This window comes from Gekko japonicus, unplaced genomic scaffold (genome assembly GCF_001447785.1).
Source record: "Gekko japonicus isolate JY-2015 unplaced genomic scaffold, Gekko_japonicus_V1.1 scaffold755, whole genome shotgun sequence".
In the NCBI taxonomy this organism is placed as follows: Eukaryota; Metazoa; Chordata; class Lepidosauria; order Squamata; family Gekkonidae; genus Gekko; species Gekko japonicus.
The window spans coordinates 334490-352823 of NW_015174865.1; the positions used below are offsets into that span (position 1 = coordinate 334490).

General features: G+C 52.6%; 1 protein-coding gene across 1 annotated transcript in view; it reads left to right on the plus strand.

Annotated features, from left to right (window-relative positions):
* The window catches only part of B4GALT3 (UDP-Gal:betaGlcNAc beta 1,4- galactosyltransferase, polypeptide 3), a 34543-nt gene extending 16409 nt beyond the window's left edge, over positions 1-18134 (plus strand). The window contains exons 3-7 of the mRNA XM_015424742.1: positions 1828-2063; positions 3908-4098; positions 9922-10044; positions 14104-14208; positions 15965-18134. Of these exons, the coding sequence (XP_015280228.1) occupies positions 1828-2063; positions 3908-4098; positions 9922-10044; positions 14104-14208; positions 15965-16535 (1226 nt within the window). The 3' untranslated portion in view covers positions 16536-18134. The remainder of the gene's footprint in view (positions 1-1827; positions 2064-3907; positions 4099-9921; positions 10045-14103; positions 14209-15964) is intronic.
* Positions 18135-18334: the final 200 nt, after the last annotated feature.

The following is an 18334-nucleotide window of genomic DNA, read 5'->3' on the forward strand; positions in this document are numbered from 1 at the left end:
TCAGTGCTTGTGAAATTATGCCAGTTCTGAATGGCCTTTTCCCTGTCCCAAGGCAACCTCTGGGCATTGTTTTCTCATTTCCTGGAAATCCTGCTTGAAAGATCTGAGTGTATTCAGACTTCCTCCAAAGTCCCTCTGGAAGGACAGGCCTGTCCTGTGGTTTATAAGCTTTGAGCTAAGGACGTTTGCTTGTGTTTCTGGTTTTCTTGCGTTGGACCCATGAGGACTGGAAGCTTAGAGGTTTTGGATTTTGCTAACTGCTTACCGTTAGTCCAGTGATCTGCTGGTATGGTGTAGTGCAGGGCCCCCCCAATGTGGTTTCTGTGGGCAGGATGGTGCCCACCAAGTGTTTTTGGGAAGTGGGCGGGGCCAATTGTGGCTTTTTACTCAGCAGGTTTCTGGTTGGCTGTGCAAATTTTGGAAAAAAGCTGCTTTGGTAGCAGCTGCCACCACATCACAAGGATCTTCACTGTGTGACTGAGGGTAAGCTGCGGCAGCCATTTTATGGGTGTGCCTGTCACCTGTGTCAGAATTACAGTGGTGCTTGTGAAGAAGTGCATTTTTGGGCTAGAGGTCTGACCTGAGTAAAACCTTTACCAGGAGGTTTTAAAAGCTTTTGTCTCTGAGCAGAGAACAGGCAGGGAGGGGGGAAGTCAGTTCATGAGCTTTCCAGCTTCACCCCAGGAGGCCAGTGACAGGCCGTAGCGCGGGGAGCTGGGGCGGGGCTTGCTGCCACCACCATTTTGCCAGCTCCTGGGCTCCCGGAGCGGCGCTCCAGCATGCTCCGGCCCCAAAAGACCCCTGCTTGTAAACACTTTTTAATAAATACTTTATAACTTTTGATCCTACTTGCGGTTCTGCGTACCACATAGACTTCCACTATCTTAAGCGTCCTGTTTTAAAAGACATGTCAGGGGGATGGCAGTCAGTGGGCAAGTGGCTATTCCTCTAGGGGCACACAAGACAGTAAGCAGTGTACTTGTGCTTTTTCTTCACAAGTGTTTTCTTCACAACGCTGCTCTTCCTCAGAAGTCCCGACCCTCCCAGTGGACAATTCCTTACAAAGGTCAGGTGGTGGCGGTGGGTTACTGGAGGGAAAGAAAAGCCTCTCCAGGTGTTGGGAAAACTTTGGAAGGCAGGAAGGAACAGGGCCTGCAGGCCAAAGCAGGACTGTTCTGCCACAGTGCTCGTAGGCTCAAAAAAGGTTGAGGACACCCAGGACAGTGGCTAAATGTTGGACTAAAACCTGCAAAACCTGTCTTGAATTCACAAAGCTTATTGGATCTGTGGGCCAGTTCTTCTCTCCCAGCCTAACCTACCTCACAGGGTTGTTGTGAGGGGGAGAAGGTAACCTTGAGTCCTACAGTGAGCTCTTTGATAGGGTTGCCAGCTCTGGGTTGGGATCAATGCTCCCTCTAAGCTGTGGATTCTTCTGAGCAAAAATTCTACTTTGTGAGCTACTGGCATTAAAGTTGTGAGCGAGCGATTTGACTGCTGCATAGATTAGTTGCTCTGGAGCCATCCTTCCTGAGCTAAGACAAAAATGTGTGAGCCAGAGGCTTAAAAACTGTGAGCTAGCTCACGCTAACTCAGCTTAGAGGGAACACTGGTTGGGACATACCTGGAGTATTTGCGCGTGGACCCTGAAGGGTCCACCTTCCAAAGCAGCCGTTTCCCCCAGGCGAGCTGATCTCATTGGAGGGATGCAGAATGCATGAAACATGATAGATTGTCCATTATCTTTGAGTCGGGATGTGCAGGGCCTGTAGTGATGTCCGTCTTCCGGATCTTTCCCGCCTCCACCCTCATTGGACCTCCCTTTCTCAGTTGGCCCCTTGACGGTGAGCTTTAGCCACATGCCGACCCTGGAGCAGATCCAGCAGAAGAACCCGGCCGTGAGCAACGGGGGCCGGTACCGCCCTTCCGCCTGTGAGCCGCGCTCCCGCACCGCTGTCGTCATCCCGCACCGCAACCGGGAGATGCACCTCCGTCACCTGCTGTACTATCTCCATCCTTTCCTCCAGCGCCAGCAGCTGCAGTATGGCATCTACGTCGTGCATCAGGTGCGTCATTTGTTGGCGGGGAGCAGTAAGTGCTGCGGTACCAGTCGTGGGAGCCTGGGAAATGACTGGGAGGGTGGTTCTTCCCCCCCCCCCTGCCATTTTTGCGTGCTGATAAAGTAGTCAAAGTCAACACATGCAGAGGGGCAGGGGATATTCCATGAATAAACTAATAGGAACAAGGCTTGTAGAGACGGGGGCACTCTAGCGTTCAGGCAAAAACTCTATGGTCACCATAGAGTATTTGGTTGAACACTGGAATGTCCCCACCACTATGACGTCACTTCTGGGTGACGTCATTACGCTGGGCACGTTGAAGCTGTGGAGCTCTTTGGGGGCGGGGCTCTTCCTGCTGGCTGGCAGGTAGATCGGGGGGGCTGAAATCGGGGGGAACCCGCCCCTATTGGGGGGGATGGCAACCCTATTCAGAGGGACTAAACCTCTGAATCCCAGAGCCAGGAGGCGACATCAGGGGAAGGCCTTGGCCTCTATGCCCTGCTGTTGGCCTTCCAGAGGAACTGTTTGAAGCCACTGTTTGAGACAGGATGCTGGACTAGGTGGACTATCGGTCTGATCCATCAGGGCTCTTATCTGTCCTATATTATAATCCTGTTTTGGGGTGGCAAGATTCGATGCGCGCCAAAATCAGTTGGCCGCCTGAACTGCCACTCAGAAACGGGTCCCTGGCCCACTGGCTGAGTTGCCTTGCTGTGTTGGCTCAGTCCCGCCCACAGAGTCAGCGGCCAGCCTCTCACCCTCAGTATACAGGGAGCCGCTGGACGGGATGGACGCTTTGGCAGCTGAAGGCTTAGGAGGCCGAGGCCATTCCTGCCACCGCCATGGAGGTTGTTGTCGGCCCTGGCTGACTGCAGGTAGCCACCCGCCCTGCGACCGGACCCGCCTGGGCAGGGAGCCAGTGGCAGGGCGTTCCCTCGACCTCAGGGTCTGGGGAGGGGGGAGAAAGCGTGGGACGGGGGGGGGGAGTCTCCTGTCTTTCTAGCACTCATTGTATTGTCCCTACAATGGACTTTGCTCCTAGTGTTCTTAATATTTATATTAATTAATAAAATTACAGTTTTAATACTTAATGGATAGGTAGTATGGTGTAGTGGTTAGGAGTGTCAGACTAGGAACTGGGGGACCCAGGTTCGAATGCCCACTCCGCCGTGGAAGTTTGCTTTGTGACCTTGGGTCAGTCGCACACTGTTAGCTTAATATCCCTCATGAGGTGATTGTGAGGGGAAGAGATTGACGTAAGCTCCTCTGCGCGTCCCTAGTGAGGAGAACAGCAGCATATAAACGAAGTGAGTGAGTTAGAGAGATAAAATTACCAAGTCCTCTGAGGAAAGGCTGAGGGACTTGGGAATGTTTAATTTGGAGAAGAGGAGGTTTGGGGGGGACACTTAGAGGAGGGCAGGGAGCTGTTCCTGTAGGCAGCAGAGGAGAGGACTCGCAATAATGGGTTTAAATTAAGGGCGGGAAGGTACCGGCTAGATCTGAGGGAAAACGTTTTCACAGTAAGAGTTGTGGAATAGTGGAACGGGCTGCCCAGGGAGGTGGTGAGCTCCCCCTCAGTACTGGCAGTCTTCAAGCAGTGGCCGGAGAAACACTTGTCAGGGGTGCTCTAGGCTGATCCTGCATTAGGCAGGGGGTTGGACTAGATGGCCTCTATGGCCCCTTCCAACTCTTACGATTCTATACTTTTTAAGGACACCTGAGGTGGTTGCCAGGGGGTGCTGCTGGTCCTGCCTCCTTGTGAACCCCGTTTGAAGGGTCACACTTTTCTCCTTCTGAACCCCCCCCCCCACATCCCCGCATCATCTCAATTCAACGCTGCTCTTCCGCAGGCTGGGAACACCACTTTCAACCGCGCGAAGCTGCTGAACGTGGGCGTGAAGGAAGCCCTGAAGGATGAGGAATGGGACTGTCTCTTCCTCCACGACGTGGATCTCATCCCCGAGAATGACCACAACCTTTACACCTGTGACCCCTGGAGTCCCAAGCACGTCTCTGTCGCTATGAACAAGTTTGGCTACAGGTGAGGGAGGGCGGCGGAGAACTTCCGGGGCGGCCTGACTGGTTCAGTACCACCTCAGCCACGTTTGTATCCCACGGTTCTTTCAAGGAGCTCAGGTTGATGCACACAGAGTTCTCCTTTCCCCCCCCATTTTGTCCTCACAACAGCTCTGCGAGGTAGGTTGCGTCAAGTGAGTGGTAGGCCCAAAGTCGCCCGGTGAGCTTTTATGGCTGCACTGAACCCGGGTCTCCCCATTCCTAGTGCAACACACTGGATTTTGAGCCATTGTGGTGTAATAGTTAAGAGCTTGGGCTGCCAACCTTTTCAAGCTTGTGGGCACCTTTGGAATTATGACGCAGGGTGGTGGGAGACCCTACAAAATGGCTGCTGCAGGAGGCGGAGCTAGCCTCAAAATGTCAGGGGGAGGGGTTTATTATTTATTTATTTATTTATTTGTATTTATACCCCGCCCTCCCCGCGAACGGGCTCAGGGCGGCTTACAGACGGCCCTGAGTGCATATAATATACAAAATAGATAAAACAGATAAAAGTCAATAACATCATATACAAAGATAAAACTCCCCTACCTCTTACAAGCAGAAGGGGAGGACTAGGGCCGTAAATGGATGTTACCTGGCCCTCCGGCGGTATCGCTCTGTACTGGAGCAGTGGTGGTAGTGGCCGTGGCGGCTCCTACTCAAAAGCCGGGCGGAAGAGCTCCGTCTTACAGGCCCTGCAGAACTGCACAAGGTCCCGCAGGGCCCTGATCTCCTCCGGGAGCTCATTCCACCAGGTAGGAGCCGCCACTGAAAAGGACCTGGCCCTCGTTGCCGCAAGCTTGGCCTCCTTAGGGCCTGGGGTCACCAGCCAGTGTTGTGACCCCGACCAAAGTGCTCTTTGGGGAATATATGGGGAAAGGCGGTCTCTCAGGTATGTCGGACCCTGGCCATGTAGGGCTTTAAAGGTAAGCACCAGCACTTTGAAGCGAATCCGGTATGCTATAGGCAGCCAGTTTGGTGTAGTGGTTAAGTGTGCGGACTCTAATCTGGGAGAACCGGGTTTGATTCCCCACTCCTCCACTTGCACCTGCTGATGTGACCTTGGGTCAGTCACAAGCTCTGGCACAGCTATCCTTGAAAAAGAGCAGTTTGTGTCAGAGTTCTCTCAGCCCCACCCACCTCACAGGGTGTCTGTTGTGGGGAGGGGAAGGGAAAGGAGTTTGTAAGCCGCTCTGAGACTCCAAGTGAAGGGCGGGGTATAAATCCAATCTCTTCTTCTTCTTCTTCAGTGCAGCGCTTTCAGTACAGGTCAGGTGTGCTCCCACCTAGGGGCGCCCACCAGCAGCCTGGCCGCAGCATTCTGCACCAGCTGTAGATTCCGGATTTCCGACAGAGGCAGCCCCATGTAGAGAGCGTTACAGTAGTCTAGCCTCGAGGTGACCGTCGCTTGGATTCACTGTGGCTAAGTCGGTACGGTCGAGGAAAGGAACCAACTGCCGTACCAACCGAAGATGATAAAAGTTCGATCTGGCAGTGGCTGCCACCTGGGCCTCCATTGTTAAGGAGGGGTCCAGGAGCACTCCCAAACTCCTAACCTCCGAAGCTGGCACTAGAGGTGCCCCATCGAAGGTCGGAAGCGGGAGCCCCAACCCCAGTCCAGTCCGACTCAAGCACAAGACCTCCATCTTCGCCGGGTTTAATTTCAGCCTGCTCCGCCTGAGCCACCCAGCCACGGCTTGTAAAGCCTGGTGCAGATCTTCTGGGTTGGTGTCCGACTGGCTGCCCAACATCAAATAGAGCTGGGTGTCATCTGCATATTGGTGACACCCTAGCCCATACCTCCGGGCAATCTGGGCGAGGGGGCGCATGTTGTGCATAACTCAAATAGTAACTCTTCAACACTTCAGGCAGAAGCCAGTTTGGTGTAGTGGTTAGGAGCGGGGACTCTAACCTGGGAGAACCAGGTTTGATTCCCCACGCCTCCTCACGCAGCTGCTGGTGTGACCTTGGGTCAGTCACAGGCTCTCTCAGAGCTGTTGTCTCAAGAGCAGCTCTCAGTCAGAACTCTCTCAGCCCCACCTTCCTCACAGGGTGTCTGTTGAGGGGAAGGGAAAGGAGATGGTAAGTCGCTCTGAGACTTCAAGTTTAGGGCACCGTATAAATCCAGTCTCTTCTCCTCCTTACAGGGTGTCTTTTAAAACGAACGCACACAGTAACACAGTGAAGATCCTCGTGCTGTAGTGGCAGCGGTTGCTGATGCAACTTTTTAGACAGCTGCACCGCCACAGCCAATCAAAACACTTGGCGGCAGCCAGAGAAGGTGTTGGCGGGTGCCATGGCTGCTATGGGCACCACGTTGGGGAGTTAGAGTGTCAGACACATGAGAAGACTAAGACTCACTGGAAAAGATAGTAATGCTGAGAAAAGTTGAAGGCAGAAGGAAAAGAGGAAGACCCAAACAGGAGATGGATGGACTCAGTCAGGGAACCCTCCGTTTTCAGGACTTGATCCATGGCTAGATGGCCACCTGACAGCCATGCTGATTCTGTGACCTTGGGCAGATCGCAGGAAGGGAGGGCAGGAAGGGTTGCCTCAGTGCTTAGTTCTCGTGGCCCTTCCTTACACGCCCAGGGAAATGCCGATGGCCACTTTGGGGTCAGGAAGCCATTTTCCTCCAGGCCAGTTTGGCTGGAGATCCTGGAGGGTTTTTGCCATCTTCTGGGCGTGGAACAGGGGTCACTGGCGGTGTGTGTGTGTGTGTGGGGGGGGAGGTATTTGTGAATTTCCTGCACTGAGCTGGGGGTTGGACTAGATGACCCTGGAGGTCCCTTTGAACTCTATGATTCTATGGTTCTAGCACAGTCAATGTTAGGACATTTTGGAGGTCTTTAATTCATAGGCTTTTGCTGGGAGTCAGAAGAGACTTGACAGCACATCACGCACATACAGGTCCTAGGACCAGGGAAACCCCAAGTTCAAATCCCCACATGAATCTCCCTGGGTGATGTTGGACATGCTGCTCTCAGCCTAACGTACCTTACTGGGTTGTTGTGACGAGAAAGAACTGAGGAAGGGAGCACTATACACACCATCAATGAACTCCGTGGAAGACGACCTGGGTAAAAATATATCAAATAAATGAGGGGGGAAACATGAAATGAACATTTCTGTCTAGGAGAATTAAAGAGATGCCTTCCTACAAGCAGCCACTACAAGCAGCTGGACAGGTGAGGCTTACTTCACCTCATACTCCCAAAGACTAGAAGGCGGTGGCTTATTCTTCACAGCAGCCCCTAACATCACTTACTTCTATTTATTAATTGGCTAAAATGTTCATAGCCCGTGTCTCTCTTCTCCCTCAGCTCAAGCAGGGCAATGGGGGCTGCATGTATGACAACAGGCAGAGCACAAGACCCAACAGGCAGAGCACAAGACCAAGGGTAAAAATATAGCAAATAAATGAGGGGGGAAACATGAAATGAACGTTTCTGTCTAGGAGAATTAAAGAGATGTCTTCCTACAAGCAGCCACTACAAGCAGCTGGACAGGTGAGGCTTACTTCACCTTGCACTCCCAAAGAGTAGGAGAAGGCAGTGGCTTAGTCCCCACAGCAGCCCCTAACATCACTTACTTCTATTTATTAATTGGCTAAAATTTTCATAGCCCGTGTCTCTCTTCTCCCTCAACTCAAGCAGGGCATGGGGGCTGCATGTACGACAGCAGGCAGAGCACAAGACCAATTAAGAATCGTGACCAAACAGCCCAAATAGTTTTTAGCCCCCTCTTCAAACCCTCCAAGAAGACCTTTGGGTAATCATTTCAGCCTCCTTCAAAAAGCATTTTTAAGCCATAGTTGCTTTGTAGTGCATCCGGAAACTTGCAAAGGTGAGCACTGTTCTCCGGGCAGCTGTTCCCCTGGGACTGCACCACTGCCAGAAATGCTCGTCACTGAGCTACTCCTGAACTCGTGGTCTTGTGGAAGGGGGGGGGCAGGGAGCAGCCTGGAGAAGATGCGGCAAGGATTTAAGTTGGTGCACGGGATTGTACTGAGAGAGACGGCCCTTTAAGATGTTGCTCCTGGAGAAATCACCCAAAGAGTGATCAACACTTGGAATTCACTGCCACAGGAAGTAGTGGTGGCGGCTACAAGCATGGACGGTTTCAAGAGGGAATTAGATAAGCATTGGAGCAGAGGTCCATCAGTGGCTATTAGCCACAAGGTATAGATAGGGGCTCTGGGGCAAGTGATGCTCTGTCTTCTTGGTGCCTGGGGGGGTCAACAGTGGGAGGGCTTCTAATGTCCTGGCCCCACTGGTGGACCTCCTGATGGCACCTGGTATTTCTGGCCACTGTGTGATACAGAGTGTTGGACTGGATGGGCCTTTGGCCTGATCCAACATTGGCATCTCTTATGTTCTTATGTTCTTATTTAGTTTGCAAAATCTGTATACCACTTTTCAGCATGCGCTCCCAAAGCAGCGTACAAGTGAATTTAAAATATGTTGTCGAAGGCTTTCACGGCTGGAGTTCATTCGTCGTCGTAGATTTTCCGGGCTGTATAGCCACGGTCTTGGCGTTGTAGGACCTGACGTTTCGCCAGCAGCTGTGACTGGCATCCTCAGAGGTATAACACAGAAAGATGGAGTACTCTCTCTGTGTCAAGGTGAGAACTGTGCCTACCATTTTTCTTCTCACCTTGACACAGAGAGTGCTCCATCTTCCATGGTTTATTGAATGATGTTTGAGGACAGAGAAAGATAAATAGAAGGGGGCATTCTGGAACTGCAAAATTTGTATTGTCGAGAATCTTGAGTAGAGGAAGGTCCTTCATAACGCCTTTTTTAATTTGAGATCCCTTTCTATGGATATGGTCAAGTTTAAACTTGGGGTCTTCTGCATGAGCCAGTGTGGTGTCGTGGTTAAGAGCGGCGGACTCTAATCTGGAGAACCAGGTTTGATTCCCTGCTCCTTCACATGAAGCCAGCTGGGTGACCTTGGGTCAGCCACAGTTCTCTCAGAGCTGTTCTCTCAGGAGCAGTCCTCGAGAGAGCCCTCTCAGCCCCACCTACCTCACAGGGTGTCTGTTGTGGGGAGAGGAAGGGAAAGGAGATTGTAAGCCACTCTGAGACTCCGAGTGAAGGGCAGGGTATAAATCCAACTCTTTGTCTCCCTCTTCCTTGTATAGAGTCTGACGGTAACAGCTCTGGATGATGTATTCTGACTGTCCATGGTGCTCTGGCACAGAAACCTTTCCCCTGTTATCCGAGATCTTTGGACAGGAGATATCTAGTATCGAACTCAGAGCCTTCTATATGCACAGCAAGGGTTCTGCTGTTGGACTTTGGACTCCTCCTTTTTTCCCCTTTCTTTTCCCCCAAAAACAATTTATTAGGATATAATAAACATTCAAACATACAACAACGTTTATGTTATATATCCTTTTCCCTCTTACCCCCACCCTTTCATGGCTTCCCACAGTGCTCCAACCTCCTGCCCATCTCTTAGATCTTTCACATATCTTCCCTTTGGTAAATATTCAAATTCTACAGGTAACACATTTTTCAATTGTTATTCTTATACACTTATCCAGTTCTATTATTCTTTATATTCCAATAATTTTCAAAGCAAAGTAGATTGTCCTTTACATCCCAGTACTTTTCTCGATAGTCTCTCAAATCTTTCCGATCTTTGGAAAATTCTTCTGCTTCCAGATTTTTAAGTTTCCTTGTAATTTTGTCCATTTCGACCATAAAAAGTGGACTTTGGACTCCTCCTCTTGGGTGCCTGGCCTGCCTGAAACAGGCAGTAACCTTGTCCTCCTCTCTCCCTCCCCTCTTCTCTCCAGCCTCCCATACTCGCAGTATTTTGGCGGAGTGTCAGCACTCACCCCCGATCAGTATCTGAAGATCAATGGCTTCCCCAACGAGTACTGGGGCTGGGGAGGGGAAGACGACGACATCGCCACAAGGTAGGTCTCTTGTTTTTCTGTCGTCCCCCCCCCCCGATCCCTCCTGGCTTTCTCTGCTCCATTTTCTCCATCATGAGTGTTCCTTCCACTTTCTTCCACCTCAGAGAGACAGCGTTGTGTAGTGGGTAAAGTGTCAGGTTCGAATCCCCATGCATGCCATTAGAAACTTGCTGGGTTACCTTGGGCCGTTCACACGCTCTCAGCCTAACCTACCACACAGGATTGTTGGGAGGATAAAAAGGAGAGAAGAAGGATGTAAGTGACTTTGGGGACTCCATTAGGATGAAAGGCAGGATATAAGTAAAAATAAGAGTCTTTTAAATATTTTCTTGGTATCTGATACTGTGGGATCCAGAGCTTTTTGGTGTAGTGGTTAAGAGCGCGGACTCTAATCTGGGAGAACGGGGTTTGATTCCCCACTCCTCGACATGCAGCTGCTGGTGTGGCTTTGGGTCAGTCACAAGTTCTCTCAGAGCTGTTCTCTCAAGGGCAGTCCTCGAGAGAGCTCTCTCAGCCCCACCTACCTCACAGGGTGTCTGTTGTAGGGAGGAGAAGGGAAAGGAGATTGTAAGCTGCTCTGAGACTTCTTTAGGTAGTGAAGGGCGGGGTATAAATCCAATCTCCTCCTCCTCTTCCCTCTCTTCCTGCTCCTTCTCTTCCTCTTCTCTTAAGTTTCCAGCCCTGAAGCCCTGAGAATTTTACTCAGGGATTCTGCGGCCCAGAATCCGAGGCATCAATTGCCCATGTACTGTACTTCCAAACAAATCCCTGCATCCATAAGGACTACAAACTTGTCTTTTTTAAAAATGAAAAGTCATGTCAAGAAACTGAGTATTACACGGGAGGGGGGGGCGGGGTAGGCTTCTTCAGCCGTTGTGCGGATGTCACAATTCCACACGTTCAGTTTATAGTGAAGATTAGGCAAGAGAACGCGGAAGGCTGGTGGTTAACCTTTGTGGGGGTTGTCACGAGCACGGTGGGAGGTCTTTAGAGCGGTGACTTCCTCTTAGCAAGCTCTGGCGCATCGCTTATTCCACCCTCCGCTTCCTGCTCTCCGACTAGGGTGAAGCCTGCTTTCTCATCTCCATCATCTCTTTTCTTTTCTCTCCATTCCACCTCGTTCACTATTGGACCTTTGCATGCTCATTTCCACTGCACAGGGTTGCGGGTAAGCTGCGGCATCCAGGTAGGTGAAATGGTCCACCAGTCTGCCAACCAGGGCTCAGCTCAGGGGTCCTTTATTAGCATGCAGGTGAAACGTGGCTTGCCATTGGCTGGAGCTTCTGCGACGGTCACAGAATGTTCCGAAGCGCTCTAACTGGGGAGAGGGCGGGGAAAGGGCCCGTTGTGAGATGGTGATGATTGGCACACCTGTGGCGAGGGAAGACAGAAGGTCTTGGCAGCGGAGAAGATGAGTTCTGTTCTCTGGAGACTTATTTATTCAGAAAACGTAGATGCTGCCTCTCCAGAGACCAGCTCAAAGCAGCTCTCGACTAAAATGAAACAAAAGAAAACAAACCAGGGCGTTAAAACAAGCAGGCTAAAAACAATATTCACAGAACAGCTAAAAGCAGATGATAAAACAGCTGGGGGAAAAAAAAAGACTGAACTCTTCAGTTAAAAGCCTGGTTAAAAAGAATGTTTTGGGCTGGTGTCTAAAAGAAGGTGAGCTCAGAACCAGGCTAGCCCTGAGGGGGAAGAGCATTCCAAAGGCAAGGGGCCACCACTGAAAAAGCCCTATTTCTACCCACCTCCCCTCTACAGCTGGGGGCACAGAGGATGGAGCCTGGCAAGAGGTTCTTAACCGGGGGTCTGAACAGTACTTGGAAGTCTACATATTGATTCTCAAGCAGTGTGGCCAGAATTCAGGGGAATTAGAAGTAGGCCAGCAGAAGAAATACTGCCTAGGGAAAGGGAACTTGGTAGAATTCAGGGCCCAAACCAGAAGTTCCCAACATGGTGCCCATGGGCACCATGGCATCCACTGACATCTTCCCTGTTGCCGGCCAAGTGTTTTGGAAAGTGGGCGGGGCCACGTGGGACTCCTGCCCAGCAGGGCTTCTGATTGGCTATTGGAGACCAGATTGCAAATTAATGTTATTTTGGTGGCGGCTACCCCTACAGTGTTGGTTTTACTCTCTTTCACGGTGTATTTATTTTTAAATTCCTCCTCTTGCCCCTTGGACGTGGGCTTCCATGGCAGCCATTATGTGATTGGCTCTGCCTTCCATGGCAGTCATTCTGCGGTTGGGGCCACCCACCTTGTGTCCGAATTCCAAATGTGTCCACTAAGGTTGCTAGACCCCTTGGTGGAGGTCCCCCGTCACCAGGCCCCACCTCCCCGCTGCCAATCAGCTGGCTGGCAGGGGAGACTTACCAGAAAAAGAGCGCCCTGACCTGGATAGCCCAGGCAAGCCAGATCCCATCAGATCTTGGAAGCTAAGGAGGGCCGACCCTGGCAAGTGCTTGAAAGGGTGACCTCCAAGCAGGGGTCGTTTCGTAGAAAAAGAGCTAGGGGAACTCAGCATAACTCATTAGCATATGCCACACACCCTGACATCAGGGGCCCGGCGGTGGACCTGCAAGGCCAGCGGGAGTGCGAGGAAGCCCCGCCAAGGCCCTCCCTGGCCCCAGGCAGGCAGGGGTGGGGAGAGGCGGGGAGGAAGCAACTTACCCTCCCTCTTCTCCTGCCTCCTCCTGGCTGAATGAGGGCTGGAAGCGGGGCGGTCGGAAGCGGGGGGCGGGGCTTCGTCATGTTCCCCGCCCCCCGCACCTCACCCGGGGGAACTGTGTTCCCCCGCGATTCCCCCGAATTGACCTCGAAATGACCTCTGCCTCCAAGGAATACCAGGACCAGGACGCAGAGGCAGGCAATAGCAAGCCACCTCTCCGAAACGTCCATGCCCCACTTGGGGTCGCCAGAAGTCATTGTGACTTCACAACAAGAAAAAGAAAAAGAGCAAGGCCCAGTTGACCTTACAGCTATGTGTCTGAGTCACTTCCAATGTGACCCGGAAGTGATGGCATCATGTCGGTGACGCTAGGGTGACGCTCTGGTATTTGGGCAAAAACTCTGTGGTCAAAGCCAAATTTACCATAGAGTTTTTGCCCAGATACCAGTGTTGCCCCGACATCGCTGTGATTATATAACTTCCGAGTCATGTCAGAAGTGACGTAGACAAGTCTCTGCAGTGTCAGCTGGACCTACCCCCCCCCACTTCTAGTACGTCTCCCCCCCCATCCCCTGCCAGTGGTAACCCTGGTGTCCACATACTCAAAAAGGTTGGGGACCTCCGGCCTAAACTATCCAGAGGCGATTGGAATGGGTCTGTGATCCAGTCATTGTGAGTTCTGGTGTGTGTGTGGGAGGGTGTCCAGCTTTGTCTGGTCGGTATGAGGCCAGAAAGACGGTGATAAGATGGCCGCTTCATTTCCTGGCCGTGAGAGAGGAGTCCAGTGCCCCCAGATTCCGCCTGGTCCCCACATGCTGGGCAGCGGGTGTCTTCTCTATGACGCAGGCCAGTTGAGGTATGTCCATTCTTCGAATGACGCATAAAGAATGCAGGAGTTTCCCAACGGCCCATAAGCGAGACCATGGAGGGGGAGGGGGGGAAGGAGAGTTGGGTGAACACATGGAAATGGGTGTTGGGCCAGGTCCAGGGAACAGTTGGGCTCCCCGGCTGTGTCTCTTAGCAAAGCCGGCGCGATGTGTGGGTTGCCATGGTGACTGCTCGTCTCCTGCTGTGTGTGTAGGGGGGGAAACAGTTCACAGTTTCTAACCTTCAGCAAAGACAAAAGAGAGAGGGGGAATGGGGTGTGTTAGCTTTCCAAGCGTGTGTGGGCGCTCCTGGGAACGGCTGCTCCGTGCGGCTTTTCCAGAGGTCGCCCGCTCAGGAGTGGCTGGATGTGCAACGAGTTGGAGACTTTACCAAAGGGCCTGTTTGGCGGCCTTCCTTCTCCCAGGGGGAGGTGGCTGCCTGAGGTGGGAACCTTCGGAGGTGCCCGTGGTCTTCCTCCAGAGATCCTGAGGCCCTCTTTTCTTCCCTTCTGCATCTCCAGGGTGCGTCTGGCCGGCATGAAGATCGCGCGGCCTCCCGTCTCCGTCGGCCACTACAAGATGGTGAAGCATAAAGGCGACAAGGGGAACGAGGAGAATCCCCACAGGTGCTCTGCCGCTCCCTTGGGCCCAGGGAGGATCGGGGAAACCGACTCTGGAGTTTGGGCTTTCCTCAACACCTCACATCAATCAGGGTTGCCAGACTCCAGGTGGTGGCCGGAGAGCCAGTTTGGTGTAGTGGTTGGGAGCGCGGGCTCTAATCTGGGAGGACCGGGTTTGATTCCCCACGCGTCCCCACGCAGCTGCTGGTGTGACCTTGGGTCAGTCACAAGTTCTCTCGGAGCTGTTCCCTCAGGAGCAGTCCTCGAGAGAGAGCTCTCTCAGGCCCACCTACCTCACAAGGCGTCTGTTGCGAGGAGGGGAAGGGAAAGGCGTCGGTAAGCCGCTCTGAGACTCCGAGAGAAGGGCAGGGTATGAATCCAATCTCCTCTTCTTCCTCTCTCCCAGAATTACAACTGGTCTCCAGCAAGGTTGCCAGGTCTCCCCTGGCCGGTGGCATAAGAACATAAAAGACGCCAATGTTGGATCAGGCCAAACGCCCATCCAGTCCAACACTCTGTGTCACACAGTGGCCAGAAATACCAGGTGCCATCAGGAGGTCCACCAGTGGGGCCAGGACATTAGAAGCCCTCCCACTGTTGACCCCCCCCAAGCACCAAGAAGACAGAGCCTCACTTGCCCCAGAGCCCCTATCTATACCTTGTGGCTAATAGCCACTGATGGACCTCTGCTCCATATGCTTGTCTAATTCCCTTTTGAAGCCGTCCATGCTTGTAGCCGCCACCACTTCCTGTGGCAGTGAATTCCAAGTGATGCTCGTTGGGAGGGGAAAAAATCCCAACATCGAGTATAGGCAAATGGGATCTGAATTTGCTGAGACTGAAAAGGAAAAAGATCTTGGGGTCGTAGTGGATAGCTCAATGAAAGTGTCAACCCAGGGTGTTGCAGCGGTGAAAAGGGCAAACTCCGTGTTAGGGGTCATTAGGAAAGGGTTTGAGAGTAAAACAGCGGATATTGTAATGCCCCTGTATAGATCTATGGTGCGGCCTCACTTAGAATACTGTGTAGCGTTCTGGTCACCGTATCTCAAAAAGGGCATTGCAGAATTGGAAAAAGTACAGAGGAGGTGCGACCAAGATAGTTAGGGGGGTTGGAGCACCTTCCCTGTGAGGAAAGGCTGAAGAGGCTGGGACTTTTCAGTTTAGAAGACTAAGGGGGGAACGTGATGAAGGTTTATAAAAATTTCCCTCCCTCTCCCAAAATACTAGAACTCGAGGGCATCCAACGAAGCAGATGGGCAGTAGGTTCAGGACAGACAAAAGGAAATACCACTTTACACAGAGTGATTAAAATGCCAGAGGACGCAGTGATAGCCACAGGAATAAATTGCTTTTAAAGGGGGATTAGATAGATTCATGGAGGATAAGTCTATCGATGGCTGCTAGCCGTGATGACTAAAGGGAACCTCCACATTTAAAGGCACTAAACCTCTGAATCCTAGAACCAGGATGCAACATCAGAGGAAGGCCTCGCCCTCTATGCCCTGTTGTTGGCTGTCCAGAGGTTGGCGACTGCGTGAGACAGGATGCTCGACTAGATGGACTGTTGATCCTGATCCAGCAGGGCTCTTCTGATGTTCTTAAAGCAGAGGCTCTTCCACTGAGCCACAGCCCATGTCTTGAGGCTTCATTCTGTACCACATGATTGGTCCTCGAACGTATGAGGTCTCAGAGCGTTCCTATCGATGGAGGGCTTTTTGCTCTCAGATTGTATAAATGACCTTTCTTCCTGCCCCTTTTGCAGGTTTGATCTGCTGATCAGGACGTACCGGGCCTGGACGCAGGACGGCATGAATTCCCTCTCCTATAGGCTCCTGTCCAAGGAACTCCTGCCCCTTTACACTAACATCACAGCTGACATCGGTACCAACCCCAGGGCCAACAAAGGCTCCTTGCCCAACGTGGGCGGGAGGAACTATCCGACCGGCAGCAACCACAACTTCCGGCAGGAGATGTTGCGGAAGACCCCCTTTGCCAAACTCTCCCAGGCCATGGGCTGGGGGGAAGCCCCTTTTGGCACAACGCAGGCGGGGAAGAAGGAACGGCCGGGTTCAAAAGCGGAGAAACCCAGAACGAGTCTGGCGACAGAGAAGGAGGGTACCGTCTCCCAGAACACGACCAGCAACAGCTTCCGGCGCCCAGTCTTACAAACATCCGCGCCCAGCCTGGAGGCTCCAGAGCGAGGAGCAGAGGATGCTGGGAGAGAGGATCGGCTCCTGGGAGCCGACAGGGCAAAAACGGACTCCACAAAAACATTTGACTCCAGGCTCCAGAAGTCGTCGAACAATCGTACCGGCCTGCAAAATGCTGACTAGGAAGGGACAGGCGTATGCTGGTTGGCACCTAGAAACCCCCGTCCAGGCCCTGGGTCCGGCAGTTGCCGGCCATTTCCTCGGTGTCTAGAACCAATAATTGGAATTGCACTCGTGCTGTGTCCCAGAGGTCTTCGGGATACCCTCCCCTCGTCTGCCAGTTAGGCAGGCTGGGTACTGAGGGTCTGGTGAACCCCAGTTTGACAAGAGATTGGGGGGGGAGACCACCCAAGTTCCATCATGAAGGCTCTCGCCACCAGGCCGTAGAGCCACGCGACTCCCTGGGGTGTCCTGTCCTACCCAAGGTGGGGGAGGGGGGGGAGAGACCCAGCCACGTAATGGTGGCTCTACCTTCCTTGTGCTCTAGCGGGGCCCTAGCCACTGTGGGCCACCCCCTTGCTTGGGGGAAGGTCATATCCCTTTGCCGGGCATTGGTGGGACTTTCTACACTGTTACAGATAATCAAGTTGACTTGAAAGGGTGGGGGGCGAGCAGGGAGCGGGCTGGCCAGGCAGGATGAAAAGGCAGCTTATTCTGTGAATGGAGTGGCCTGCCCCATCCCCAGACAATGGCCGGTCCCACGCTAGCAAAAGGGGGCAGAACTCGACTTCCGATCGGTGCCATTCCCGGAGAAGACAGCGAGCTGCTCGGACAGTCCTAGACTGTCCGCCTTGCCAGCTTCCTGTTCCAAAGGGGAAGAAAGAAGCTTCAGACCTTGTTTTGCAGCCCGGTGCTGCTGGGATGACATTTCTGGAGCGGGGAAGCAGAAATGGGGTGTTTGCTTCCTTTCCCCAGGGTCCCGTCTGGTGGGCGCTGGTGTTTATAGTTACTTTCTTGGGTCATGGTTCGGAGCAGCGGTTGATCTCCTCTCCTTTCTGCTTCTGTCCTGTAGCCCCCTTCCTGTTTCTCTCGTACGGGCATGACCGGACGGTTCACAAGAAGGGGAACCTGGCCCAGAGAGGTTCCCCACAGTGAAATTAGGGCTGCCTCTGAGAATGTGGTTAATGCCTCCTGCGCCGTGACCGAGCCCCGGTTAAAAGCAACGCTGGCCATAGCAAAAGAGGACTCAGTCACGGGATTCTGCGCTCGCGCTGCGTCCCGTTGAAAGGGGGCCATGACCCATACGGACGAGATGTGACGTGAGCGCAAAGGCCTGTGTGTTTTTGCCTCGTGTTTAAACGGAGCCTTGAGGCCTAGACCTGGCAGCTGTCGTTCCAGACCCTGCAGGCGCCCCCCCCCCTTTTACCTGCTTCGAGTTTCCGGCCCCGGCTTGGTGCTACAAAGCGGCCGCGTGAAAAACCCTTGCACGAGGGATCGAAGTCTGGCTGAACGGGTGCGCCTCGAAGGTTCTTTTTTTATTTATCTTCCAAAAAGCTCCGGGCTGTAGGACACTACCCACTTTCCCAAATCTGGGCACTTTATGCTGTAGAGTCTAGCTTCTCTCCATATTCCAAGGCCTGTAGGGGGCACTTCTGTCTTGGAAAAGACCTCTGGCGCTAGATGATGGAAGCTAGAGAACTACTCCTCTCTTAAGGGAAAGATGTTCTGTTTCCCCCCCCCCCTTCCCCTTGAGCGGTTTGTAGAACAGATCTGTATTCTCCCCCCCCCTTCAGCCAACCTCCCTTTGTTTTTCCTTGCTTGGGGTGTGCATATCACGATCTCTAGCTGTTGCCGATGGTGTATAACTTATTCTATTTATGAAGTCGCTCCCTTCCCGCAGTTGCGCCTGCCTTGAACTGTTCCTACCCCTCCCGACTCTGTTTTTGATAATTGTCTTTTTTTTTTTTTAATGAAATAAAAAC